Genomic DNA, 27,083 nt, shown 5'->3' on the forward strand with positions numbered 1-27,083 from the left:
ATTTTGTAAACCTAAATGTGTTACAAGGCACACCACGCAGCATTTGCCCACGTGGAAAATGAGAGAGGCTAGTTTCAGGAATTTACAGCCGAGCAAAACACGCCACCTCCTAATTTGTTTGTTTGCTAAAAAAGAAAGTAATGCATTAAATTAATTGTACATTAATTGCTAAATTACAGAGGAACTTCGGTGAAATTACATATTTCAATTTCATTAGTGGGACCGAAGGGAAAGGAGAATGCCAAAAAAAAATGTTACATTGTTGTAAACGCAAAGCCCACGGCCAGGACTGATTCGGCAGCCCTGGACAAGCGTTTGTCACGGCGCAGTCCACGATTGCAGAGCACACTTTTATGATGCTAATTATTTCCCCCCTCCCTGCCAAAAAAAAATATGCCTCTCTATCAAATTCAGGAAGCATCAGCTAAGTTATTCTCAAGCTTTTTCTACTGTGCGTTCAATAAAAAGCCTCGTTCTGATAGGGAATTCCGAAGAGCAAACACTGCCCTGAACGTTCTAGTCCGTGGCCATCTCGGACATGTGAGGAATGGAGACGGTCATTTACTCGTTCAACAGACATTTGCTGAGGGTCCCCATTCTCTGCTGGACACTGAAGGAGGCATACATGTAGATTTAATAAGGCCCTGTTCATCTCTCACTGAATATATAGCTATAGAGGCAAGCATAAAGATGTAATTAATTCCCCCTACGAGGAAGTTGGTCTCAATAACAATGGTTTCTAAAATGTATTGTGTAATAGAATCGCCTGAGAATCATGATTGACGCGCAGACTTTCAGGACCTGCTTCTGGAGGCTGTCAATGGGGAGGCCTGAGGCAGGTCCTTGATTCTGTCTGTGGGCATCTGATGCGAGCCATTCTTTCAGGACCCGAGATGCACAGGGCAGGAGCTCCTAGCGAAGTCAACCGGTTTGTGCTCCTACAACAAAACACCGTAGTCAGTGTGGCTTACACAGTTCACAACTGTTTGTTATGGGTGAGACTGGGAAGTTCAAAGCCAAGGCCCTGGGGAACTGAGTGTCAGGCGATGGCCTGCTTCCTTCTCAGTGTCCTCAGAGGGCAGAAAAGGGAACTTAGAAGAGTCCTCAAGGTACCTGTTACAGAAGAACTCCCCCCTCCATGAGAGCTTTAGGAGCTTAGTTCCACCCTAAAGCCCCTTCTCGTTGCGGTTTAGAATGTCAGCATGTAAACGGGGAAGGTGAGCCACAATGCATAATGCTAACCTCGCCAACGGCACTATCAGGAGGGTTTCCTGAGTGAAAAGACCACCCCCAAACTTGGCTTTAAACAGTGGGTTTCCTGTCTGTCTCTCCCTGGCCCTGTCAGCTCCTTCCAGACAGGTGCCAGCATGTGACCAGCACTCCAGTGTGTGTAACATGGCAGGTTAGTGAATAGGAGCAGCCAAGGAAAGGGGTAAAAGCGCAGGAATCTAGAAAGTATCCTACTCAAAAAGACAGAATGGAAGCGACTTCTTATCCTGGTGGCCACACAATACTATTTCCACACTTCCTTGAAGAGGTGACACACACACACACACACACACACACACACACACACGGCACCTCGTTCTCCATCTTGTTAACAGTTCCCTCCCTGGTTTAGGGGGAGGAGGGCTGGCCTGGTTTTCTCCAAGGGAGGAAGAGTGACAGCAGCCCACACCTCCGTTAGTGTACACCCAGTCGGCACAGGCCCTTGGGAACAGTCTCTGGGTGATTCTTATGCTGTGTCATTTAAAAGAAAAGTTCAGGGTTTTATTCCAAATCACTCTAACAATATCCGTTCGCGGTAGTAAGAAGAGGGGATTTTAGGAAAATGTAATAAAGCAAAGAAAGAGGCTCACACCAGAGAAGCGACTGTTGATATTTTCAGCTGTTTCCTTCCATCATTTACTCTCTGTGTGGGGGAAGCTGCAATTATCCAAGGCTTGCTGTGCGAAACCTGCCAGTCTCGGGCCCATGGGAAGGTTTGATGGTAACAAACGTGTTAGCGGCTCAGCATCTCCAAGTGGCTTGGTGCCACGCAGTGCTATGACCCTGGCTCTGCTTCTGCCCTTCCAGATGGCCTGGTGGATTGTCTGGACCCTGACTGCTGCCTACAGTCAGCCTGTCAGAACAGCCTCCTCTGTCGGGGGTCCCGGGACCCCTTGGACATCATTCAGCAAGGCCAGACAGACTGGCCTGCAGTGAAGTCCTTCTATGACCGCATCAAGCTCCTGGCAGGCAAGGACAGCACCCACATCATTCCTGGAGACAACCCCTTCAATAGCAGGTAGGTACCCTCTTGTCCCTGCAGGCCACTGAGGTCCCCACTCTTTTTTCTATTCGAGCAAAAAGACATTATCTGTCTTTTTCATTGGACCCATTTCCTGGAAACTGCCCCTGAGGCAACTTATTGTCACAGGTCGCTGAAGACACTTTGTTCACTCGGGTAGGGAGCTGTGGCTGACCTGCAGGATTGGAACACCTTCAGCCCAGAACCTCATGGTAATACCTGTTGATTGTGAGTTTTGAGATGATTTTTTATGATCCGTTCTTCTATGACATTTTTGTCATGATTTAAATCCCTTTTGGAATGCCTCTGAGAGAGGCTTTTGTTTGAGCGTTGCTGAAATAGTTGATTCGATGGAGTGTTTTCCAAAGCTGTTATTAACTTGATAACATATCCTATCATTCATGGCATCTTAAAGTCGCGGTAATGCCAGTTAGAGGGATGTATTGAGTACCTGGGATGATGCTATGCACGTTGTCGCTGGTGCTCACACAACCCCCATGTAGATGCCCTCTAGAGCCCAAGGTTCTGAGCCCAACATTTCTCTCCAAGTCTCCTCCTTCTTTCCTGCTCATTTTGCTCTCAGTTGGTAATCTGGAGTTTATGAACAATTAGAGGTCAGATTTTTTAATTTCTTTTGTGTCAATGTGACCATCTATTCATACCAGAGCAGGTCAGACCTGTACCCTGCAGAAGAGAGCAATTGGAAGGTCTGGTCGTAAGAGACCCTCCCAGCCCATCCCCTTCTGTCTTCTAGACACTTATGAGGGAAAGTAGCAGGCTTAGCGGGGCATGGACACTTGGCTGGCACACATGATTGACTCCCTGGCCAAAGCTAGATGTCCAGGCACATGCTACTGTGACCAAGGTTGGCATAGTCTTTTGGGGGACACCCTACCCCATCTCTCTGCTCTTTCACCTGAAGGAATACAAACTGCAGATTGGTCCATCCTCCCCCCCAGTCCCTAGATTTCAGGAGCATGAGCAAGACAATCATGTCCCTTTCTAGGACCCCACCCTATCCATCTCTCTTCTACCTCTTTTTGAGTCTGTGTTGTCGTTGTTTTACCTTTCTTTTGCATTCAGTTTATTACAATTTTTTAGTTTGTTTTATAGTTATATTTATGTGGGGGAGTGCCACAGTACACACGTGGTGGTCAGAGGACAACCTATGGGAGTCAGTTTCTTCTTTCCAACAGAGAATCCTTGGGATCAAACTCGGGCAGCCAGGCTTAGTGAGCACCTTTACCCTCTGAGCTATTTCAGCCAGCCCGTTTTTTATTTTTCATTGGTACATGATAATGGTGCATAGTTATGGGCTACAGTGTGATATTTTTGAAAAGTGCATACATTGCATAATGATCAGAACGGGATAGTTAGAATATCTGTCGCCTTAAATATTTATCATTTCTTTGTACTAAAACATGTAAAATTTGTTTAACTCTTTGCAATATGCCTTGTGCTTTGGTTCACCACAGCCACACAATCCAACTGTGTACTAGAACACAGTTTATGTCACCCTCTCTCACTGTAATGCCCACTGTCTCCCCTTGCTTGCCCAGCCTCTATCCTCACTCAGCTAGGTTCAAAAGTACCCATGGAAATAAGTTGTTCACCCCACTTCCTCTTTCAGCACAAGTCAGAAACCTAACTTCATAGGTGATTCTATTGGAAGTCACTCACTGGACTTTAGGGAGAAGACATCATCTGACTAGGACTAAGTCCCCATCCCTCCTTTGAGAGCCGAGAAGGCTGGGATGGAGAAGGCTGGGTAGCGGGACAGCCAGTTTTCTACAGCCCCACAGAAGCTTTCTGCAAAGCTGCATAACCCCAATTATTGGCAACTCTCTTCATTTTTTATGTATCTGTGCTTATTCAAGACAGGGTCATACTCTATACTCTATAACCTGACTCGACCAGAAGGAAGGAAGCCCATGACTGTAGCCCAGACTAGCCATGAACTCACAGCAATCCTCCTGTCTCCACTACCCAGGTGTTGAGATTACAGGCATTCACCCTGTCATGTTGCCTTTGGCAGTTCTTTTGAACATGAGAGTTCTTCACAGGGTTACCTTAGGTCCTAATTTTACTAAAGATAAATAAGGAAAATAAAAGATATTATAGAAGAGATCATTATCCCACTCTTCTTCTGTTTCCCCCTAAACTAACTGAGTTATATTAGGCATAATCTCATCTTTCTGATTAGCAAAATTAGCATGATATTACTATACAACATGTAGTAATGTTGCTATGTATTTTAAGAGAGGTATGCCTCAACAGAAAGAGAGAGAGAGAGAGAGAGAGAGAGAGAGAGAGAGAGAGAAGAAAGAGGAAAGAAAGGAAAGGAAAGGAAAGGAAAGGAAAGGAAAGGAAAGGAAAGGAAAGAAGCAAGGCTGGGCATGTTAGCACACAACTTTATTCCCAGCACTTAAAAGGCAGAGGCAGGAGGATCTCTGTGAGTTCAAGGCCAGCCTGGTCTACAAAGTGAGTTCCATGGTCGCCAAGATTACATAGGGAATTCTGCCAAAAAAAAAAAAAAGAAAGAAATAAGAAGGAGGGAGGGAGGGAGGGAGGGAGGGAGGGAGGGAAGAAAGGAAGGAAGGAAGGAAGGAAGGAAGGAAGGAAGGAAGGAAAAGAGAGAGCCAGGCACAAATCTCTGGCCAAAATGAAAGACGTTTCCCACTTGCAAATCTTAGTTCTGGCACAGTGCCAGTGAGGGCTTGCTTCCTTTCCGTTATGAACACAGTCTTCACAAAGAACTGTGACTGACTCGCACTCCACTATAGCATTTTAGTGAGGTCCATGCAGCTCGCTTGAGCTGTCCGCTCTGCTAATAACCTTAGTCTTTCCCTGCCCTTCCTACTTAGCATTTCAGTGTCTATCCTCAGCCAGTCACTTACAGATACTCTCCCCGTTACACTTCGTTCCTCCTGCTGCTGATACCATCTTAATGTTCCCGCTATGCGAGACCACATCCGGGAGGCACCCTGAAGGAGACCCAAAATATGATGGAGTCGGCAGAGATCCCAAAACTGTGTGGTGGTCTGAAGCAGAGCACAGAGCTGAGTGAAGGAGGGTTAGTTACTTCAGAGGAAGCTGTTTGGGAGCCTGAGGAGGCAGCGCTTTCCAATACCTCTGTGTGGCTACGTAATTCAGAAGGACAAATTAGTTCTCCAAGACACAGGGTGAAGTTTAGCAAGCACGTGGAATTCAGTGCACTATCGTCTGACAAGTAATAACGGACAGAATCAGGAACAAAGAAAAACTTAATTCAAGACCGCCACAGAGGCGGTCTTCTAGATAATGGCAGACAAAAATAAGTAAAACGCTTTGGCCCCACCACTGTAATTTATGGAGCAGACCTCACTATCTAGATAATGTGATAATTGTTACACATCAATAATCATAAATAGACATGAGCCGCTAACATGTCTTCGCTGGATCTTTTCTGCAAGTCAGCTGTCTGGAAACGATAGGAAATCAGCAACAATGGGGGAATGGGAAAATAGAACAGGAGAAATCAGAGAGCTGAACCCCTGTCATTCCTTGTAGCATTCCACAAAGCCTAATGCTGTGGAGTGGATTTAAAAGAAAAATCAGTTGTAGCGGGAAAGAAGAGAGAAAACCCCATGGTAGGACACACGCCCAATCTTGTCTTCACATCACGAGTGCTATGGACCTTGTGATCATCAACAACACCCTTGATTTTAAGGTAGTGTCTGGTGAAGTTTGGAAGGAGTCTTAGTTGGAGCTAAGATAAGAAAATGGAATTGAACAAAAGAATTATTTTTATAAACTCGTTCTCCACCCTCAGAAGACTCTAGCACTGTGGTTGAAAGCAGCTCAAAATGGGATTCATCTGTTAGGCAGCCAGTAGCAGACAATTAGAAATGCCAGTGGAATGGCCTGAACACCCCCAGATCATCAAAGGGTGGGAGCTGAACAGTGAGGAGCATTGCTAATAGAAAGAGATGCTTGGGGACAGCATCCCCAGTTTTCAGGATGCCTGGGACGGTAAAGGAAGTGTGTTCCAAAACTCTTTGACAAGATTCTGGCAAAGAGCAGGTCAGCTCGATTGCCTAGTCCAGAAATTGGGAGCGTGCCCAACAACCTGGGAGGCTCAAGAGCTGTCTGCTTTCACCAAATCGCCCCCTGTCTCCAAGGCCAGCAGGACAGCTGAAAAACTGGTGTTGTCAACTCGGAGCTTAGTACAAGGATGGAGCTTCTGAGTGTCCTGCTTCTTCGTGGACACAAGAGAATTTAGGGAGAAGAAATACACATTTCTCCTGCTTTGGGATTTGTTTAAAGCAAAGGTTAAGCATTGGCAACTCAGAAAAATCCAAAATACTCCAAAATCCCACACTTGCCACATACCAGCATGACACTCCAAGGCCCGAATCCCATCCCTTGAAAATCTGCCCCATGTACAAAGTTGTTAAAAATACACTATCAAATTGCCTTTAGGGCAGTTTCGTAAGATGTATATGAAACATATATGAATTGTTTAGACTTATGTCTTATCCCCAAGATAGCTCTCATTATGGATATGCAGATATTCCAGAATAGGAAAACAGAGGTACTAGTGGTCCTAGCATCTCAGAAAAGGAAGTCAACCTGTGCTGTAGCTACTCTTGGATTTATAGGGTTTCCCAGATAGCTGGAAACTGTGATTCTTGGGAAAGTTCTAATTACTGTTGTCTGTAGAGAGAAGAGTATGACCGAGAGAGAGAGAGAGAGAGAGAGAGAGAGAGAGAGAGAGGGAGAGAGAGAGAGTAGAATTTCAGCAACTCTTCTCCTAAGACAACAGGATTTCGTTAGGAGGGAAATTTGTAATTGTATTCAATCGAGATTCCAAAATATTCTCACTCATTGCATCCCCCAAAATCTGTAAGATTCTCTTTTCCTGGGGTTCTTGTAGATTGTAAGAAATTTTGCTCTTTGAGGGTAGCAAAATACAGTGTCCGTGGAGGGCCCTGTCGCAAACCTTGGTGTGCTCCTCGGCACTCCCCGACATCCCAGCCTCTAGGAGAAGAGTAGCATGGCCTTGCTCCAAAGCCAAATTAGGAAATGAGCAGCCAGATGGGGAAGCTCTCATCCAGGCATAATACTCTCTGTGCCAGGCCAAAGCTCACACGTGAGTGATGAGGAGCAGCCTGAAGCTCAAGCCAGAGCAGTGCCAAATGACATCAAACAATGGAGCAGGGCCAAGGCTAAAGGAACGTGCCCAGGAGACTAGGCTGGCCAGCCCGGGGAGTAGGCATCGCTATCCAGGGATTTCGTCCCAGAATGTCCGTGTTCTTGCATCGAGACATCCCCTTTTGCCCATACCTCCCTATGAGGTATGGCTGTGTGCAGCTAACATTTAACATTGATGTTCTTCTCCCAGTTTTAAGTATCAGGCAAGAATAAGGAAGCAGCCGCAGCAGGGAAGAGGAATACAGCGAGTCTCTTCTCTCTGTTTTTCTACATGTATCTAATGCACCCATGTTTTTTTTTTTTCTCTCTCAGCTTGGTTTCTCTGATCCGAGGCCAAGTAGTGACCACAGATGGGACTCCCTTGGTTGGTGTGAATGTGTCTTTTGTCAAATACCCAAAATACGGCTACACCATCACTCGCCAGGATGGCACGTAAGTAGCCTTGTGGGACCCGTACCTACCCAGAACCAAGTGTGCATGCAAAAAGAATGATAGTATCATTGCCTTCGAACCAAGTAGTTGCTTCGAATACACGGGAAAAGGCACCTGCCCAGACCTCTACGGAGGATCCTCCCAAAGACATGCCATACTGTGGGTGTGACATTCTAACCAGAAAACAAACAGAAAAGTCAGCGCTCCAAGGGGGCTGGCAGCCATCACCCTCCTGTCTCCATGTCAGGTAACTGCCGCTCCTTGTGTACCAGGGGTGGATAGGATTCTAGAAAAAGAAAAGGAAGGTAGCTTTTAGAAGCTAACTCCTATTTTAAATCAAAGGCAGTGCAGGGTGACAGGAATCCACACGACACAGTGTCCTGCGGTGTTCCCCTCTGCTTTTATCTGTGGCTTTAAGAGTTGTGTTATTTTCGCTACAGTTTTGAGGGGGTGGGCTGTAATCAGAGAAGTCTAATTAAGTACATTTAGCAGTCACCCTGCTGTGTGAAGGAGGCGACCTTCCCCTATTATCTTCTGATTGGGAACGCGCACCCGTTCAGTCCCCACCAAGATGAAAGCTCTATGGCTTCCTTAATCCATCGGGCATGAAGTCAAAAGTTACAGAAAAAGAAAAGACAGCCACAGAAACAGGGAAACACCCATTCTGGACTGAACACACACACACGCATACACACACACACACACCATGTTCTCTTCCAGAGATAGAAGCTGTCACTGTAAAACTAATGCAAGATTTCCTGTAAAAATCAACTCTGGAAAATCATGACTGCTTCATAGAAAAGACCCGATTCTTCTGTTTCTCTGAGAAAGAGTCTAGCCTTCTTTTCAACGTTTTAATATATTCATGAAGTGAGTTTTAAAAAAAAAATGACCATCGTACAACTGCCCACCCTACACTGTTCCCTACATTGAAGCTCTCAACCCCTCTGTGAAGATGGCCCTGGCCATCCCAATAAACCCACCATGGGATGCCATCAAGCTGAGCAACACAGATCTTTGCAGCATGACCCTGGCAGTAGCGTGGCCCACAGGGAACTGGGGTTCACTGCTGCTGCCTTGAATTGCAAGAGACCGTTGTACTGTCCAGCAAACGATCACAATTCAAAAGCTGCTGACTTCTGAATGTGTCCTGTTTCCATGCCATTGAAAACGTGCAAAGTAGTAAGTCAAATCACTCCCAATGTGAGGACATCTGCAGTCACTGGATGTCTAGTGTCTCACACATGCACTTTGTGACCAAATTCTTTGGAAGCACCAGGATAGCAAGTGTGCCCTAGGCAGAGGGCCTTCGGCCCTTTCCACCCTTAGAAACTAGCCTTTTGTTTTTGTTTTTGCTTTTTTTAATGCTTCTAACATCTAGCCCAGCCTGGCCTCACATTTGTGATGATTAGGTTAGGGTTAGCATTAATCGTGTGCATGTACCACTATACCCGGCTTGAACCCAGCCTTCTTCCTTGGTTTTTGCTTCTTTATTTGAGGAACTTCTATTTGTTTGCTTGCTTGTTTTGGATGTGAACTTCTGTGGTCCTGGAGATCAACGCCAGCCTTCACGCATGCTCAGCAAAGCATTCTGCCACTGAACTACGTATCTCTAGCCCCTTTGGTTGCTTTTATTTTTGTGTGTGTTTTTGTTTTTGAGGCAGCGTCTTGATGAATGGCCAAAACTAGCCTTGAACTCGCCACAGTCCTCCTACCTCTGCCTTCCTGGGGCTAGAATTACAAGTGTGAGCCAGAATTGAAGTGTTGACATAGCTGGGCTGGTTCATTAAGAATTCTGTTCGACAACATACGAAATCATTCCTGGGACTCTTGGTCCTTTCTGTCCCTTTCTTCTCCTCCCCCACTCAGGCACTTCCTGACAAATTACAGCTCAAATCTACCTCCCACATCACCTCTCCGGCCTCCTATACCCTAGCTCTTTAGCTTTCACAGGCTGCAAGACCACGACAGTATCAAGGTGCATTTGTGATACCCCTGGAAATTGCACAGCCTTAGAGAATGTGGTATGGACCAGAGACTTTCATGTTGACTCCTGCTTTATTTTGTTTTTCAAGAAAGGGATCTTCTGTGTAATAGCTCAAGCTGTCCTGGAACTCACTCTGTAGACCAGGCTGGCCTCGAAATCACAGAGATCCACCTGCCTCTGCCTCCCGAGTGCTGGAACTAAAGGCGTGCGCCACCACCACCCGGCTTCATGTTCATTCTTTTATGCCAATAGGAACAGCTAGGGACAGTATTGTTTTCAGCTGGTTGATGTTGGTGGTGATTTAGACAGGAACTCACTGTGTAGCCCAGGCTTGCCCATAACTAGGGATACTCCTCCCCCAGCTTGCCAACTACCAAGATAGCAGGTGTGCTTCAAAACTTCTGGCTTCCTTCTCTATCAAGTGCAAAATAGTCCCCAACGTCAATAAGAGTCAACAAACACATACCCAAATTAGCTGCAGGGTGAACTGTTGTTCTCTCCACGTTCCAATATGCACCTCAATATTCCTGTGTACCCTATTTGTTCATAGTATATCTACTAAAAATCACCAGACATGGAACCAAAGTAGGGCGGTTTGTTGACAGTCAGGTGCGGATGGTGCGGATGTTGACAGTCAGGATACCCTCCCTGGTCAGCACACCCTCACTGGGTTGTTAGCACGACACAAGCAGCAGCGATTCCGGAGTAAACAAAGACAGAAGCACTGTGGCCCCCACACACTTGAGAGTGCAGTGGAGTGCATCTTAAAGTTGGGGCGCAGCGCTTCACAAGCTACTTCGGCTTTGCCTTGCAGCCAGCTCCCCCCACATCTAGCTCTTGAGAAACAAGCAGGAATGTGACTGAAGAAGCACTGCCCACATTTCCAAGAGCATAGCAGAGTTTGGTTGGCAACATGTGTTCATGGGCCTGCCCATGCCCTCTGACTGTGACCACACTGCTGCTATGCATGTCCCTCAGCCTTAGCACTGGATGCTTGATGCCAGGATCACGTAGCATTTCCTGCAAAGTGCAAGATAGTGAGTCACTTAGGTCCTGCTGCCTGCCTGGCTCCTGTGGCCATGGCTCAGTTCTGTCCTTGTGGCAGGAACATAGGCAGCCATGGAGGACACATAAGCAAATGTGTGCCAATCACACTGAATTACCAGTCCCCAAAACAGGTGGTAGGCCAGCTCTAGCTTACCCCTACCCTGATCTCATCAGCCCATTTCATTCTCTGTCACCCTGTCCTGGTCAGTCCTATCATTCCCACGTGATAGGTGAATGGTGGGTGAATCTGATTGGCTCAAAGCCGGCTGGTAGCTTGCCTAGAGCCTCATAACCAGTAAGTTGCAACCAGACCCATCTACCTACCAAGCTCTGTCCCTCCCACAGCTCTTAAGCAAGGAGGCTGAAGGTGAGTCTAAATCGCCCTATTGACCCGTCTCCAGGTTTGATCTGATTGCCAACGGGGGTGCCGCGTTGACTCTGCACTTTGAACGGGCACCTTTCATGAGCCAGGAGCGCACAGTGTGGCTGCCGTGGAACAGCTTTTATGCCATGGACACTCTGGTCATGAAGACTGAGGAGAACTCCATCCCCAGCTGTGACCTCAGTGGCTTTGTCCGGCCTGATCCGATCATCATCTCTTCCCCTCTGTCCACCTTCTTCAGCGCTTCCCCTGCAGCGAACCCCATTGTGCCCGAGACCCAGGTAAGGGCAGGTGCCATACTTCCCAAACCAAGCCCGATTGTCCAGCTTTCTCCCACCATCTCTGTCCCCCCAAGTGTACCAGAAACTAATATTAAAAGGAAGGAAAAAAGAATAGGAGAAATGTAGAATTTATAGCCATTGTAGGTGACAGTTTGAATCCCTCCCGGACATTCCGAATGTTTGCAGATAGCCGCTCAAGACTTTGGCAGCCATGAGAGCTTTTAATAAGATAAAAACAACATGCATATGTGCAACCCACCTACAAATTACTTTTTATTCCTGTTAGTCACAGAGATACATGATAAGAGTCGCTTTAATGATCTACATCGGCATTACGACAGAGGGCATATTACATTACTGCCTCCCTGTTGCTTTATTCCAATTGTCAGTGAAAGTTGCAGGTTCATATAATTACAGCCTCTCGTGGCCTCCTTGCATGCAGCTAGCAATAAAGCCTGCTGTTCTTATTTACATCTTTGCCAACAGTGTGGGTTTTTTTTTTTATAAGAGAAACGCAACAGTGACCAAGAATAATTATTAATCCAAAAATCGTAACCTCGGTCCCCAGCCCCATGGCATAGGATGGAGTTTGGGTTGGTTTTCTTGTCTTCAGTCTCAGCTCTGAAAAGTGGTCCATGCAGCCACAGAAGGTTGATGCCTCAGCGGGAAGCAGCTCACAGTGGCACTGGCTTGGAAACAGCTCACCCACAAGGGTGTGTTGGACACAGTAGACCAACCACATGTTTGCCCTCCAGGTTCTTCACGAAGAACTCGAGCTCCCAGGTTCCAATGTCAAGCTCCGTTATCTCAGCTCCCGAACCGCCGGGTATAAGTCGCTGTTGAAGATCACTATGACCCAGTCTACAGTGCCCTTGAACCTCATCAGGGTGCACCTGATGGTGGCTGTAGAAGGACATCTCTTCCAGAAGTCATTCCAGGCTTCTCCCAACCTGGCCTACACATTCATCTGGGACAAGACTGATGCCTATGGCCAAAGGGTATATGGGCTCTCCGATGCTGTTGGTATGTATTGGTCTTACCCACTTTTCCTTCTTGATTTTTGTTGTGTTTCTATATATTCCGAGCTCTCTTCTAGTAAAGAAAGACAAAGACACAGTGGTCAGTAAGACAGACAAGATCTCTCTTCCAGGGCACTTACATTCCAGTGGAGGACGAATGTAAGAGAGATTGACTGCAGAAGGAAACATGAAGCCATGTTAAGTGCTAGTACTAAAGAAAATAAAAATAAACGGCACCTACTGCATGAAGGGGCAGCCATGGGTAAACAGCCATGGAATCTCCTCATTAAAGTAGTGTTTAGTTGAAGACTTGAATGGCCAAAAGGAGCCATGTGAGAATCAGAAAAAGGGTACTCCAGACAGAGAGAATGGTTGGGAGAACCAATGATCAGAATGCAGTGGTCAAAGCAGATGAATGTCCAGAGGTAGGCAGGGGCTGGTTCATGATCCAGAAAGCACACTTGCAAATGGGTACTGAACCTATCTTAAAAATAAGGAATTGGGGATTCAGGAGATCTGAGGGCCACACTGTGTGTTTCCAGGCTTTGCCCTGGAGCTGTTTGCCCTCAGGAACGGCAAACCTCAGAGAACGGCCCTTCAGTTGTGAGAGCTGGAGCAGTAGGTTGGCATCTGCTAGCTTCTTCCTATTTGTAGAAAGCTGGCTGGTGATTTGGATCTAGCATCTTGTATCCTCTCTATCCTCCTACTTGTGATTCTCAAGGACTGTGAACAACATGACCAAAGAAAGAGGCCAGAAAATTCAGAAATGTTCACTGGGAGTGGCAGTCTTTATCAGGTGGTAGTTACTCTGTGAAGAGAGCCTAGTGACAAATCCTTCAGTAATCACTTGATGGCTCAAGCAGACCTCCTCACAAACATCATGGTACAGCTCAGGGGTAGGACAGGTAAAGTTCCCAATGACAATGCATCCAGCAGGTTCCAAGTACTCAGGAGATGCCCCAGCAGTCAGGCGGCTTCATCAATTCATTATATCAGTAACTCAAGCAGCAGAGTCACTGGAGCGCCTAGAGCGTGTCATCTCAAACACTGGCTACTAAAGAGTCTCCTAGCTGGTTTAGCCCATCTCGACTCAATAGCCAATACCACAAAGTAGATATGACACTCCACTCTCGTACTCTCTAGCTTCTGTCATCGGCTCATGCTGAATCCTGTTTCTCCAAACTCAAATCCATTCCCCTCCATCATATATTCTTCTAAAGTTCCAGAAATCACATCATTTCTTCTGGAATATGTCAACATATGTGTCTAAAAAACACTTAGAAACCACAGTTTCTTAGTATCGCCAAACAACCCACTGCTGTTGGGTCTATCCATTGGTGGCCAGCTGTGGTCATACACAACTGTGATCCCAGCACTCAGGTATCTGAGATAGGATCACTAGTCTGAGGCTAGACTGAACAACACTGGGCAAGTCCCTGTCTCAAAAGAAAGACAGAGAAAAAAGGAAGGTAGGAAAGAAAAAGAAAGAAATTTCAATTGTCTCCTTAATATCGTAAAATATTAATACTTCAGTTGCTTGAAACAATATGCTAATAATGGTTGTTTTCTCTTAAATTTTGTAAAAAGAAATTTTTAATTGGGGCCAGCAAGATAGGTCAGCAGTAAGGGCCTGAGTTTAAGCCCTGAAACCCACAGGGTGGAAGGAAAAAAACTAGCTCCTAAAAGTTGTTTTCTTCCCTCTACACGAGCATTGTCGCACAAAACATACACACACATACCCATTTACAGACATAAGCTAATAGATTTTTAAAATGCAAAAATAACTTTCATCTCACTTTCTACGTCTCTCTTTAAATTAAGTTGACTTGCTATTGCTTCTCTCTTTCATCTTACAATTTAATCATTGAAGAAATTGGGTTGTTTGCCCATAAAATCTCTAGTCATATCTGCTGGCTGGTGTGTATTGGTGGTTATGTAACCCCCTGCAGACAAGTAGTTGGACCTTGAGTCTTCCTCTGGCCCAGGTTTGGTTGGGCAGGACAACCTAAGGGACATTGTGCGGTTCTACCAGGAAAAACCCCGTGAGGCTGGTTGTCTCTTAAGATTTAGCAGTGTGGTCTTTATATATTTAAGGTCACCAAGGATTACAGAATGATATTTTAAGTCTGTCACTGAGTCTTCAACTATGAGCTAGAATATTTTCATACAGAGGTGGCTTCTCATTAACAACTTGGCTATTTGGGCTCCAGTTCACACAGGAAAGAAAGGACAAATTCATGCTTCTTTCCCTTATTTACTGGTTTCCAGCATAATGAGTTGGCTTATCCTCCAAGGGTAGCAAATAAATGTTTTCTTAAATACCACTATGAACTCGCACACTGAAATATATCTCGTGTATTTCAACGCATTGAAGTCATTACGCTTGTTAATGGTCAGAGAGTCCAGTGTGTGGTCATTAGGAGTCTCTTCAAGCTGACTCCCAAATCCTTTGACATGACCCTCAGAGATGACGATTCCTTCTTCATTTGCTATCTGCCACAGTCTCGATGTGTTCATTTCTTGTTCCCCGATTGTCAACAAACCCTGAAACTTTGCCGGGAAAAGCAGTGTTATCAAGACCACGAGGTGGACATGGGCACTGTGTCACTACCGAGTTGGTCATGATTGGCAGTTTGAAAGGATAAGCTTTGAAGTGGTGGGGTTGCCTGAGTAGGCTCTGTTTGTTGCTGTTCTGAGGCAAAAACGTATCCTTCATTCATATCGACACTTGCATATCTCAGGATTCTTCAAAAGCTGCAGAAAATCCCCATTGGTGACACATGTAGTTAAGAGTTTAATGTTCTAGGAACAGCTATATAACAATGCCTCTGATTTTTAGAGCAGTCTTCCAATTAAAGACATATGGCACCTCAGCATCTGGTCTCAGCTCTCCCGCCAAACCACTCTAAGAAGCCGAGACTTCGCTCACTGCATGTACAAACGGGGAATGCATGAGGCGCAAGGCTGCAATCACGGGGCAATGCACCTCTCTCCTTTCCCTCTTCTCTGTGACAAGTGCATGATTTTTACAAACAAGCTTTCAGGGTCTGAAACTCATTGGCACCCATTGTGACTAGCAGGCTGCCCTCTATGGGTGCCAGGCTTTCCTGGTATTTTCTAAACCCTGAGTGCAGTCACCCCTTGGTATCCAAAGAGGATTGCTTCCACAATCCCCTTGATTACCAACCTCTCTGTGAATGCTCAGGTCCCTTGCATGGGACGGCACAGCATTTTGTCTTTAACCTGCACATATCTTCCCATATTCTTTTAATCACCTTTGGATAAGTTTTATAATGTGTATTGTTTAGGGAATGATAACACAGAAAAACGCTTGTCTGTGTTCAGTTCAGATGCAGTATATTTTTCCACATCGTTTCAGTCTATACGACATCGGTTGAATTTCTAGGTACAAAAGCTGCAGACACTGAAGGTCGGCAGGCCAGCCATGCTAAGAACCTTTTTCTTACACAAGCTGCTGCCCCCAAACCTCCTTATCAAGGAATTTCATTACTTTCTAAGGCCTTCTCCTAAAGAGTAACATAACAAATGCATCCCAGGAACAGCAGGCTGACAGAAACTGCCTCCCATCCTCCCATCAATGTCTAAGGAGACTTGTTCAGGGCTAGGTTTTGAAATGATGCTTCTCCCACTTCCATGCCTCTGAGGTCATTTTGAAGATCAACATGTTCATCAGGAAAGTCTTCCTGTGATTTCTGCTTGAAGTTTCAAAGCTGAATTCAACTCAAAGTCTAGATTTCATGGAATGAAGTCACAGAGCCAAAGCTGCCAGCCACCTCTTGAAGTTTGGGGAACAAATATCGCTGCTAATGTGTGGTTCTCATTCTTGCTAAGGAGCTCCGGAGCACTCAGTCACCTCCTGTCTCCCACTTTGTCCCCAACCCTTTGTCTTTCAGTGTCTGTCGGGTTCGAATATGAGACCTGCCCCAGCCTCATCCTATGGGAGAAAAGAACAGCCCTGCTTCAGGGATTTGAGCTGGACCCTTCCAACCTGGGCGGCTGGTCCCTGGACAAGCACCACATCCTAAATGTGAAAAGTGGTAAGTTGGGAACTAGGGACAGTGCTTAGCGGGCAATGCTTGCCTTCCATGCGTGAGTCCTGGGTTCCATCCCTGGCACAATAAAACATTTATGAATAAATTGATTCATTGGTTTAGTCTCTCTAGTGTTGACATTTAAATAGTAGCCCTTGGCTTGGGCATTTATTTAAAATCAAATGCCCCCCACCCAGATTCATTGATCTTTCTCATTTTTCCCCCTTTAAAAGTCAATCTCAATAAATCAGCCTTATTGTACCTCATCATTCCTTTCCTGTTATCCCTCCAGATAGTATCATACCCACATCATAGCTTCAGGAGTGGACCTCCCATTTTGGCTCTCTGCATCGGGAAGAAATGGGAAAGCTCCCCCAAAAGGAGAGGTTCCCCATTTTTCTCCCTATCACTTCCCACCCACTCAGTAGGTCAATCCACGTACTCCCCCCAACAGGGTGTTGTAACCCCCTCTACTCTGCCTCCCTCCCCCAGGAATACTACACAAAGGCACGGGGGAGAACCAGTTCCTGACCCAGCAGCCTGCCATCATCACAAGCATCATGGGCAACGGTCGCCGCAGGAGCATCTCCTGTCCCAGCTGCAACGGCCTTGCCGAAGGCAACAAATTGTTGGCCCCTGTGGCCCTGGCTGTGGGGATCGATGGGAGCCTCTTCGTTGGCGACTTCAATTACATCCGGCGTATCTTCCCTTCTCGAAATGTGACCAGTATCCTGGAGTTACGGTAAATGGCCACACAAGAAAACTTCTGCTCTCTAGATCCCCCTTGTGCACAGGTTTCTCTGGGTGGGTGGAAGGTGGATGAATTTGGGGTTCTCAGAGTGGGAAACGGTTTGATTATCTATAAAATGCCAGCTGCACATTTGATAAGATTGTCAGCAATTTAACTACAAACAAGAGAAACAAAAGAGTCCCCAGCCCAGAAAGGAGCCAAGTGTCTTTCATTTTTCAGAAAACTCAGTAACTGCCTCCGGCACACATCAAAGTGTGAGGACCACTGATGCTCAGCTCCTAATTCACAAGGTTTTGCTGAGCACCTCTGGGTGCTGCCCCCAGTAAGCCCTCTGAATCTTTCTGTACTTTTTGGGATGCAGTGTGGCACAGCGGCATCTGGCCTAACGAGATCATTTCTCGCCATCCTGGAAGATTCCTCCTGGCCATTGCTTGCTACTAAGTCTGAAGACTAGATTCCAAACCCTCAACCAGAGGAAGATATATACAGAGAGGGAGAAAGATGGAAATGAGGAAGTGAGGGGGAGGGAAATAGCTAATACATATCTGATAAATGTATATTATGCCCTCAGGTAGTGTTTGTGAGCCAATAGGGAACTTCCATTATGTCACGTGGAAAATGAAAAAATAATGAATGAAAGTCATGAATGCTTTAAGGAAAATCTTACAGGGCAAGACATAGGGAGCTTGGTGAATTGGGGGGAGGGCTACAAAACACAACATAGTCAGAAAAAACCCTCCTACTGTTAGTACTTTAGCTGGGCCCTGAATGATGACATCAGCCATAGGGCATCTGGGGGAAAGCATTCCAGGCACGGGGAAGTTACACAAAAGATCTATTTTCAGCCAGTAACCTGGCTAATTGGAGAAACCCATAGGAGTCCAATGGGACTGGGGGCTGGTGAGCCCAAAAGAGCATCTTCGCAGGAACTAGAGGAGAAAGGAAGGGATATGTGCTTTGGATTGACAAGTGTCCGTTTGCATGTGGACGAGCAAAAACCGCATTTCGTTTGCGATGGGTGGCCACTAGAGGCTGCAGTAGAGGCGGATGTAGTTGACGTATGATCTGAGTGGCCTTTTGAAAAGATGGCTCCGGCTAGCCTGCGGGAAAAGGACTGTAGGGATGCGGGGGTGGAGGCAAGAAAATTCATAGAGGCTGTGTCAGAGGTCCAGGATTTGGGTCATGGTGATTTGGTAGCGCTGACAGGATGTGCCAATGTCCCAGTGGAGATGTATCTTCCAGTTAAACCTGATGGGTGATGTGAAAGGCATGAAGAGGGAGAGAGGAGGAAAGAAAAGAAGAGGGAGAGGAAAAGAAGTGACGTGCAGGGAGAGAAAGAGAGCCCTAGGATTTGGGCCTGAGCCACCAAGTGCCTGGTGGTACTGTGGAAGCACCCTCAGCTACCATGTCAAAGATGCACAGTCCACCGGCCATGCTTGCACTGCATGTCTATGTCCATTCAATCCGCGTCAGTGTGAGCCAAAGGCCTGATAGCAAACCTGAGCGGGAGAGACTTTGGCTCCAGGTTTCAGAGCACTCTGTCTACGTTGGCAGAAAGGGGATGGCAGAGAAGTTCACGCCATGGCATCCAGGAAGCCAAGCAGAACCAGGACAAGATAGCCTTCAAGCACATGCTCCAGGAACCTGCATCCTTCAACCAGACCACACCTTCTGCAATGCCACCACCTCCCTGTAGTCTAGTCTTTTTTTTTTTTTATCCATCAATGGATTAAGCATTAGGTCAGAGTCCTCATGACCTAATCATCTCTGGAAACACCTTCAGGACACACTGAGAGGCATGCTTCACTAAGCTCTTAGGTTCTTCTCAGTCCAATCAAGTTGGCAATCAGTGTCCTCACAGTCCCTGCTGGGAAAGACGTCAGTGACCTGGCCACCAACTGTTATCATTAGATCTTCTTAGGAGTCAGAACTCTGCCAGGCACCATAAGGGGTAAAACGTATAAGTGGCAGGGTGTGGGGAGGCACAGCGGTTCCACCCTGAGATAACCACAGCCCCCTCTTCCACGGGATGTTTACTGAGTGTTAGCGTTAGGCACACAATACATACACCTCTGTGGGGACAGGAGAGATGGAATGTGGGCTCAAGAAATAACCTGCTGAGGGTAGAGGGGGGCACCTGGAGAAGAAAATGTACTTCCAGCTGAGCTGAAGAGTCAAAGAAACCATTACAGAGACAGAGCGCAAGGCCATGAAGTCCAAGCAGAGGAGAAAATGTAGTACAGGAGTGGAAAGCGAGCAAGCAAGAGGCCCAATGACACTCCCCATTTTCTCCAGCTCTCCCCCAGGGGAATCTCCTTCCTGAGATCGGTTCATTGTTGTTGTTGTTATTGTTGTTGTTGTTTGTCTTAGTTAGACCCTCTATGGCAGCGATGAGACACCATGACCCAAAAGCAAGCTGGGGAGGAAAGGATTTATTTGGCTTACACCTCCACAGCACTAAAAGAAGTCAGGACAGGAACTCAAACAGGGTAGGATCCTGGAGGCAGGAGCTGACGCAGAAGCAATGGAGCGGGGCCGCTTACTGACTTGCTCAGCCTGCTTTCTTATAGAATCCAGGACCACCAGCCTAGGATGGCACCATCCAGAAAGGGCCCTCCACCACCAATCCTCCATGTATGGACTTCCTCCTCTGTTAGGGCTCTTCCTGCTCAAAGCCAAATCATTGCTGACCTGGTTGGTACATTGCCACCTCCAGCTCTTAATTCATGCTGCTTGCTCAACTCAACATATCCATTTGACCTAGGCAACCACTTCCTGTCTGTTAGTTCTGTTCTGAAGGTTCCTTCTTCCCAGAAATTCTCCCCCTCCTCTGAGAATGGAACATTCTGGGTTTCCATTGGCACTGATACGACTTCCTACCTTGCTGGGTTATTTATGTATGGCTCTTCAGGTGTGGGTGTGTGTACTTCCATAGAGTAGACACCTTGGTCATCTCCACCCTGTCGAGTCTAGAGCAGTATCCAGCCAGTACTAGGTACTCAAGATGGGTACATGAACTCAACAGCCAGTCCCTCCCCTCTTGTCGGACCCGGCCTTTGATTCCATATCTCTCAAACTGTGGAGACCACAAGACCAGTGGTAAAACTAACCGCCCAATCAAAGAAAAGCATACCATGCCTATGTGGTAACAACTGAGGCAGCTTGAAGGCTATCATTCCCAATTTCCCTCGATAGCTGTGTAATTTTTTTCCTTTTTTTTTTTTTTTGCCCTTTTTTTTAACTGTCTTCAAACTTGTTCTTGCTTTCATCAGGCAGGAACCCAGAGCCGATTAGAAGTTAAGCTTTTACAAGAATGCCACCTTGAGTCTTCCTTTCTTCCCACTACGTGCCTGAAAACAAAGGGCTGTCAATCCCTCTCTTCAAAACAGTCTCCCGCAGAGGGAGGGAGGGAGGGAGACTGTCTTGCCTGTGTCTTTTCTCCATTGTGGCTTGGCAGCTGAGCGATTCCATTTTGGAGTCGGCACCCAGCCCTACCTTGCTCACCCACCCCAGCGCCCCGCCTCCCAATCAAGTCCCTATTGAATTTTTACCACAACTGTCCCTAAGCTTGCCTCTATTTTTGCCTATATGAAACACTCCAGCCAGAGATCCCCATAGTCCGGTAAGGTCTGATGCTGGAAAGAGTGCAATGGTTATCAGCCGTGTGCTCTAATTCAACACCGCCACCACACCCACTTCCTGAAGAGCTCAACATCCCACCTGTAGGAGATGTTTTCCCATCCTGTAGTTATCACCCTCTCCACCTTGTCCATGGAAAACCTGGCCGCTCTGGCACAGATAATTCATCGGTCACTAACATCTTAGGGTGAATTTCTCTCAAAGGTAAATCCTCCACTCTCCAGTTTGAAAGCATCTTAAGAAGTAGACCCCACAGCATGGCTGTAGTGATGAGGTGAGCAGGCCTGCTTTTCGTCCCGCCCGGCTTCTGCACGGCTAGCTTTACACCCGAAATAACAACACACAAACTGTATTCATTTAAACACTGCCTGGCCCATTATTTCAGCCTCTTATTGGCTAACTCTCACATCTTGATTAACCCATTTCTATTAATGTGTGTAGCACCACGAAGTGGTGGCTTACCGGGAAAGATTCTAACAGAGAATCATGGTGACTGCCTCACTTCCCTTCTTCCCAGCATTCTGTTCTGTTTAACTCTGCCTACCTAATTTTCTGTCCCATCAAAGGGCCAAGGCAGTTTATTAACCAATGAAAGTAACACATAGACAGATGACCCTCCTCCAACAGCATGACAGTCAGGGCTGGGGCAGTATCTCTCTAATGTCTGTTGGTGTGGCCCCTTTTGATAGACATAAGGCTGTCATACCTCTTCTAATGTTTGAAATTCTTTTCCATTTTCCAAACAAAAGTAATGCTGTTGCATGTGGTTTGGTCTTTTTGGTGTGGGGGGGGGGGGGGTCTGAAAAGATCACCCTCCAGGCAGACATTGTTTCTGTGTTTTCTGTGGAGAGGGGTGGAGGGGACAGGCATGGCAGACTGCCCTAGAACAGATATTCAGGGTAGGGAATTGTCCAGCTTCTATGTGTTAGTACTGGAGGAGGCAGAGATGTGGACAAAGTAGGAACCTGGGAAAGAGGGCAAAAGTACCTGGAAGTCCAAAGAATCCCAAAAGACAAGCTTGACCTGAGAGTTAAACAAGCAGCCATCCTACTGAGTGTGAGGGTGGACAGTGTGACTGCATCTGGACCCACTGAGAGTGAGAACACACAGTGTGACTACAGCCAGCTGGGCCCACTGAGCGTGAGGACACACAGGGTGCCAGATTCCCTCCTTCGGCTTTGAAGATGTTAAGAAAGTAAAGCAAACAAAGCCCTTAACCCAGAATAGTAATAACTACCATGTATCCAAACAATTTCGGCTCCCCCTTGGCTCTGTTGACCAAGCCCTTTGACCAAGGACAGATCTAAGCTGAAAGCTGATACAATTTTAGGAGGTCCCTCTTAAAAAGAAGAAAAGCTAATTATAAATCAAAAATGAAAACTGAGTGCCAGTGAGGTGTGTAGGGAGATAGAAGTGCTCGCTGCCCAAGACCAACGACCTGGGTTCATTCCCCAGAACCCACAGTGAATAGAATCAACTCCAAACGGTATCCTTTGATTCCTACACAAACATTCTGTAGTGTGCGCATGCCTGTACTTATGCACAGACACACAGCACACACATACACAGACAATAATCATGAAAATAATTAATAATAATAAATTTAATTAAGAGAAAGAGAACCACCCCCGGTATTACCTGGACCATCTTAATCTCGTCTAGACTTCAGGTCTAGTTAGTACTGGGATGAGAGGAAATAAAAGATGAAACAATATTATTTAAGATGAGAAAAAGAAAGGGCAAGTCTTTTAAAAGCCTCGGGTCACGGGTGTCACCGAGCACAAATGACTTGACACTTCATACAAGTTGACTCCTACTCCACCTCGTGTGCCTGACTTTTCCCCACACCCCTTTGATTCTCTTCTGATAGTTTTGTTGTTGTTTTCCTTTGTTTTGTCTTGGGATTTTTGTTGTTGTTTGGGGCTTTCAAAACAGGGTCTCATAGCCCAGGCTGGCCTTGAACTTGCTGCTATTTAGCCCAGGATGGCGAGGAACTCCTGCTCCTTCTGTCTCTACTTCCCAAGTACCACCGCACTCGGCTCTCTGATTATTTTTTTAATGTGACAATTATTTTCCGATTTTTTTTGTTATCTATAAAATGAACAGACACGTTAACTCTTTCCTCCCATATAACCAATCAGAATTGGTTATAGAATATGGATAAAGTTAAAAAAAAAACTTGTTGCCATATTCACAATTGGTTGTTAATAACACAAAGTTGTGAGAGTTATAAAACTTGGAGAAACCTCTATCAGGTTTCCTCTATAATATTTCTGGGCATTTCACATTTTCTTGTAATGTTCTTTGAACTGATGTTCATTAATCATTGTGTCACCAACGTACACATAACCATGAAGGATGAATTCTGCAGTGGCTCTCACATGCCCTACAAAGATGCTACATGAATCAACACGGTAGAGCAGAAGCATTCCCAAGAGCCATTCTTACGACAGGATGGCTGGCAATAATTTAGCCAGATGCTGAAGGAGCTGTAACCACCTAACCGCATCCCGCTAGAACTCAACTAAATGGATCCCAAATTAATATCTCTGTACTTAGAACAGAAACAATAAAGCCATGCCCAACCCAACTCCACTCTACTTGAACGGGAAAAGGGTGGGAGAACGCGAAGGTCCACAGCCCTCCCAACTGTCTGCAGTTTCAGACTTCTGAACAGAGCATAGGGCTACACAGCTTGTCCATGGCCAAGAGAAGCAACCTCCTTCCAGATTCTCTGCACTGGAAGACTTACTTCCCCAGCCCTTCCTCTCTCTGAAGTATCAGCAATGCAGAGATGTGTAAGTCTCATCCTGTCCTCAAAGATGTGGAGAAGATCAGCACACACACATAAATCACAAGACAGGGTGGTGACAGCTCTGGGAGGTAGGCTGGGGAGCCCGGGGGAGCCCCTGCAGTCTTTGCAGAGGACACAGGCCTCCGAGACTCTGGAGTGTGAAATGCTAATACATCTCAGTTTCTTAAATTGGAAACATCTCTTTTCCCTCAAAAGGTGTGCCTGAAGGGTCTGTGTGTCTGTGTCGTTGAAGGTGTGCAAACTCTAAGCCTGTCCCCCTCAGAAGTAGGGTATCTGTACTCTTTGGCCGGGACTAACTGAAGGATGATGTTATTTTGACTAGTTTCCTGCCCAGGACTGGAAAAACCGTGACCTCATCCGTTATCCAAAGCTCATATCCATAGGATCTGCCAAACTCCGTACCTTCCTAGGCCTTGGTCCCCTCCCCTCCGGTCCTCTCCCCAACACTGATATAGTAATCACCTGAAAGCAGATGTTCTTACAAAAGAAGTAGGTCAGGACTGCAGACCCAAATCCCATCCAGTCTTCTCGCAAAATCTTGAGTTTAAAAAAAAAATGGGATTGATATTGCAATAATTAAGAGGCAAATGTGTCTACCACTGGTGGCAGATAGCATTTCACTTTCATTAAGCAATATAAAATAGACGCGAGAATTCCCGGCTGCCGCCCTGACACACCAGGCTTTACAGACTGAATCTTAAATTGCACTATGTCAGTCAGAGCTCAGGAGTTATCAGCATCATTTAATTAACTTTTTTTTTTGGAAAAACTAACATGTTAGACTAAAATATAAAAATGTAATCTCTGTGTAAACCTTCCTCTAATGATGGCCCCCGGCAGAGGCCTGAGCTGCACCTCAGAATCGGGGCACTCACCTCTCTCTGTCCTGTCCCCAAGCCTCCTTTCTCAGCTGGAAGGAAAGTGAATCCAGGGCTCCTACTACCTGGCCCTAGAAGCCTAGGAACTGGGAGTGGATTTCCTTTTTTGGGGCACTTACATCTCTTCTTCTTCTCTAATGCTACATTTTAGCCACTTTCCTGCTGAATTTGAAATGTCTTTTTGTTCTTGGAGGGGAAAAAAAAAAAGCAACAAACCTTTTTTTTTTCCTAACTCTCCTAAATGGTGTGCTAACTGGAGTCTCCATCTCCAACATCAAGAGGATAGTATTGCCTGTGAATTTTATGAATGGCAAAATATTGGCTGCTACAGTGAGAAAGAATGAATACGGATTGTGAGGTGTGATGCTCATATACGGGTTGTGACGTGTGATGTTCGTGCAAGTGAATGGGGGAAGGAGCAAGGAAGCCTGGAGCTGGGCGAGGGGGGTAGAAACTGGTCTGGAGAGTGAAAAGCCTTTGCCAGGCTGCAACGGATATGAGCCAGGGTTCTCTCTTTTCGGTGGTCCTGACTCTACCCTTGATACACCAGTAGCTGTCAACAACACAAGTGCTCCTTCCACATCCAGGACAGACATCACAAATCAATCACAGAGTTCTTGCCAGCTGAGCTTGAAACTGGCTTCAGAATCCTTCTACCCCCACGTTCACAGAAGTCCTTTCTAGTCAGCAGGTATTGCCCCTGAGAGTCAACCCATCTGCCATTACTGCATCAGCCAGAAGTTCTGTCTCCCCTGTTGCCCTCCGTGTCCCATGACAGCCCCCTTGCCTGTCAGAAAAGCGAAGCATTTCCCAGTGGCCAGGAGGACTCTACATTCAGGGATTCTTCCCAAGTAATTGAGCCAGGAACTGTCAGATAGAAAAGAATTTAAAAAAAAATGAAAAAGATTGCTTTGTGGGGAGGAGGGTTCCATTATACAAGAAACAAACAAAAAATGTTATGTTTGCATTATCATCAATTCCTCAGCTAACTGTTTGTTCTTTTTTCCTCCTGTTTTCTTTCTATAAAGAAATAAAGAGTTTAAACATAGGTAAGATGAAGCACTCTTTCCCATATAATTTGCTATGGTTTGTTTGTTCCTTGTGTTCAATTTCTTGTTTTGTGCTTTTTGTGTAATGTTGTATATTTTTATGTACCAAATGCAGTAACTTTTTTACGTGCTAATTGTGTGTTGTGGATATGATAAGCTTTTGTAATTATGAAATGCAGTCGAAAAGCTGACAGTAATTAGGATTTCTGGGAGATGCGAGAGCAAGATAACAAACCCTCGGTGAACCTCTGTCCCGGCTGCTCCGTGTGGTCCATAATTGGGCTAAACAGTGGAGGCAAACTTCGGGCTTTTGTAAATGCTGGACTGGGTTCACAAAAGCTTTAATGAACTGGAAACGGGTCAAAAACTCATTTTCAACTCATTAATGATTTTCCCCTAGATATGTGGTCATTTAAACGCCACACACACACACACACACACACATACACACACACACACGTTAATTACCAATCTGCGGGTCAGAATAAATACAACAGTTAGGTACATGGAGAATTGTTATAAAGTTAAATCCCCCTTGAGGAGTAGTACAACAGGTGTAGAGCAAGTGCTTTTTGTCACTGTGCTGACTCAAGATGATTTAAGAACACAACGGTAGAATTCACACGTTGAATACACAGCGCGTATGTGTGTGCGTGTAAGTGAGCACTGCAGAGACACGGATGCAGCATGAGTATTCCGACAGAAAAGATGTTCCTTCGTGCTTTGGGGGAGAAGAGCAATTTACTGATGGGATGAACGCTGTCTCCAGTCCATGAAACACCAGCCATGAAGCCTTTTGTGACAATGGGTCAGATGGGACAAAGAATAGAAACAGATCACCCGGTATCATCGTTCTCTAAGGAATGCACATTTTTAGGGAAGGAAAAGAAAAGTTCCACCTTTGTAATCTTGAAAACCCCCAAATTGACTGGTGATAGGTACCCCAATGCAGCAAAAATTTTTTTCAAAGAGTAGAAATGTCCCCCAAAGACTCCCCCTTCCTGGAAACCCACAGACCAACCATGTTTGCTCCTCACCGCAACCACCAGTGTGGAGTATGGCTTTCCATTGTTCCTGGACTGCTCACTGAGGATCGTGGCTAGAGGATGGGCCACCAGAAGAATAGTCTCCCCCAGCAACAGCTAACCCCACCTGTCGGCTCCTATGCCGGAAATCTGGAAAGGCCTCTTCAGATCGGGCTCCCTAGAAAGTCCAGAATTAATTATCTTCCTCAGACATAGGCACAGATGTGCAGGGCCTTCATCTTC

The 27,083-nt window shown here is 46.0% G+C and overlaps 1 protein-coding gene across 13 annotated transcripts in view; it reads left to right on the plus strand.

Annotated features, from left to right (window-relative positions):
- Tenm2 (teneurin transmembrane protein 2) overlaps positions 1 to 27,083 on the plus strand; it is a 1,249,250-nt gene that overhangs the window by 1,176,831 nt on the left and 45,336 nt on the right. For 11 of the 13 annotated variants that reach the window (XM_041675940.1, XM_041675944.1, XM_041675942.1 and 8 more), the window contains 7 exons: positions 2,077 to 2,287; positions 7,796 to 7,915; positions 11,351 to 11,612; positions 12,368 to 12,635; positions 16,546 to 16,689; positions 17,176 to 17,425; positions 25,795 to 25,815. In XM_041675940.1, coding sequence (XP_041531874.1) covers positions 2,077 to 2,287; positions 7,796 to 7,915; positions 11,351 to 11,612; positions 12,368 to 12,635; positions 16,546 to 16,689; positions 17,176 to 17,425; positions 25,795 to 25,815 — 1,276 coding nt within the window. The remainder of the gene's footprint in view (positions 1 to 2,076; positions 2,288 to 7,795; positions 7,916 to 11,350; positions 11,613 to 12,367; positions 12,636 to 16,545; positions 16,690 to 17,175; positions 17,426 to 25,794; positions 25,816 to 27,083) is intronic. The other 2 variants (XM_041675943.1, XM_041675947.1) reach the window with 1 other exon arrangement.

This window comes from Microtus oregoni, unplaced genomic scaffold (assembly GCF_018167655.1).
Source record: "Microtus oregoni isolate MIOR12 unplaced genomic scaffold, Mior012 000027F_ref0000203, whole genome shotgun sequence".
Classification (NCBI taxonomy): Eukaryota; Metazoa; Chordata; class Mammalia; order Rodentia; family Cricetidae; genus Microtus; species Microtus oregoni.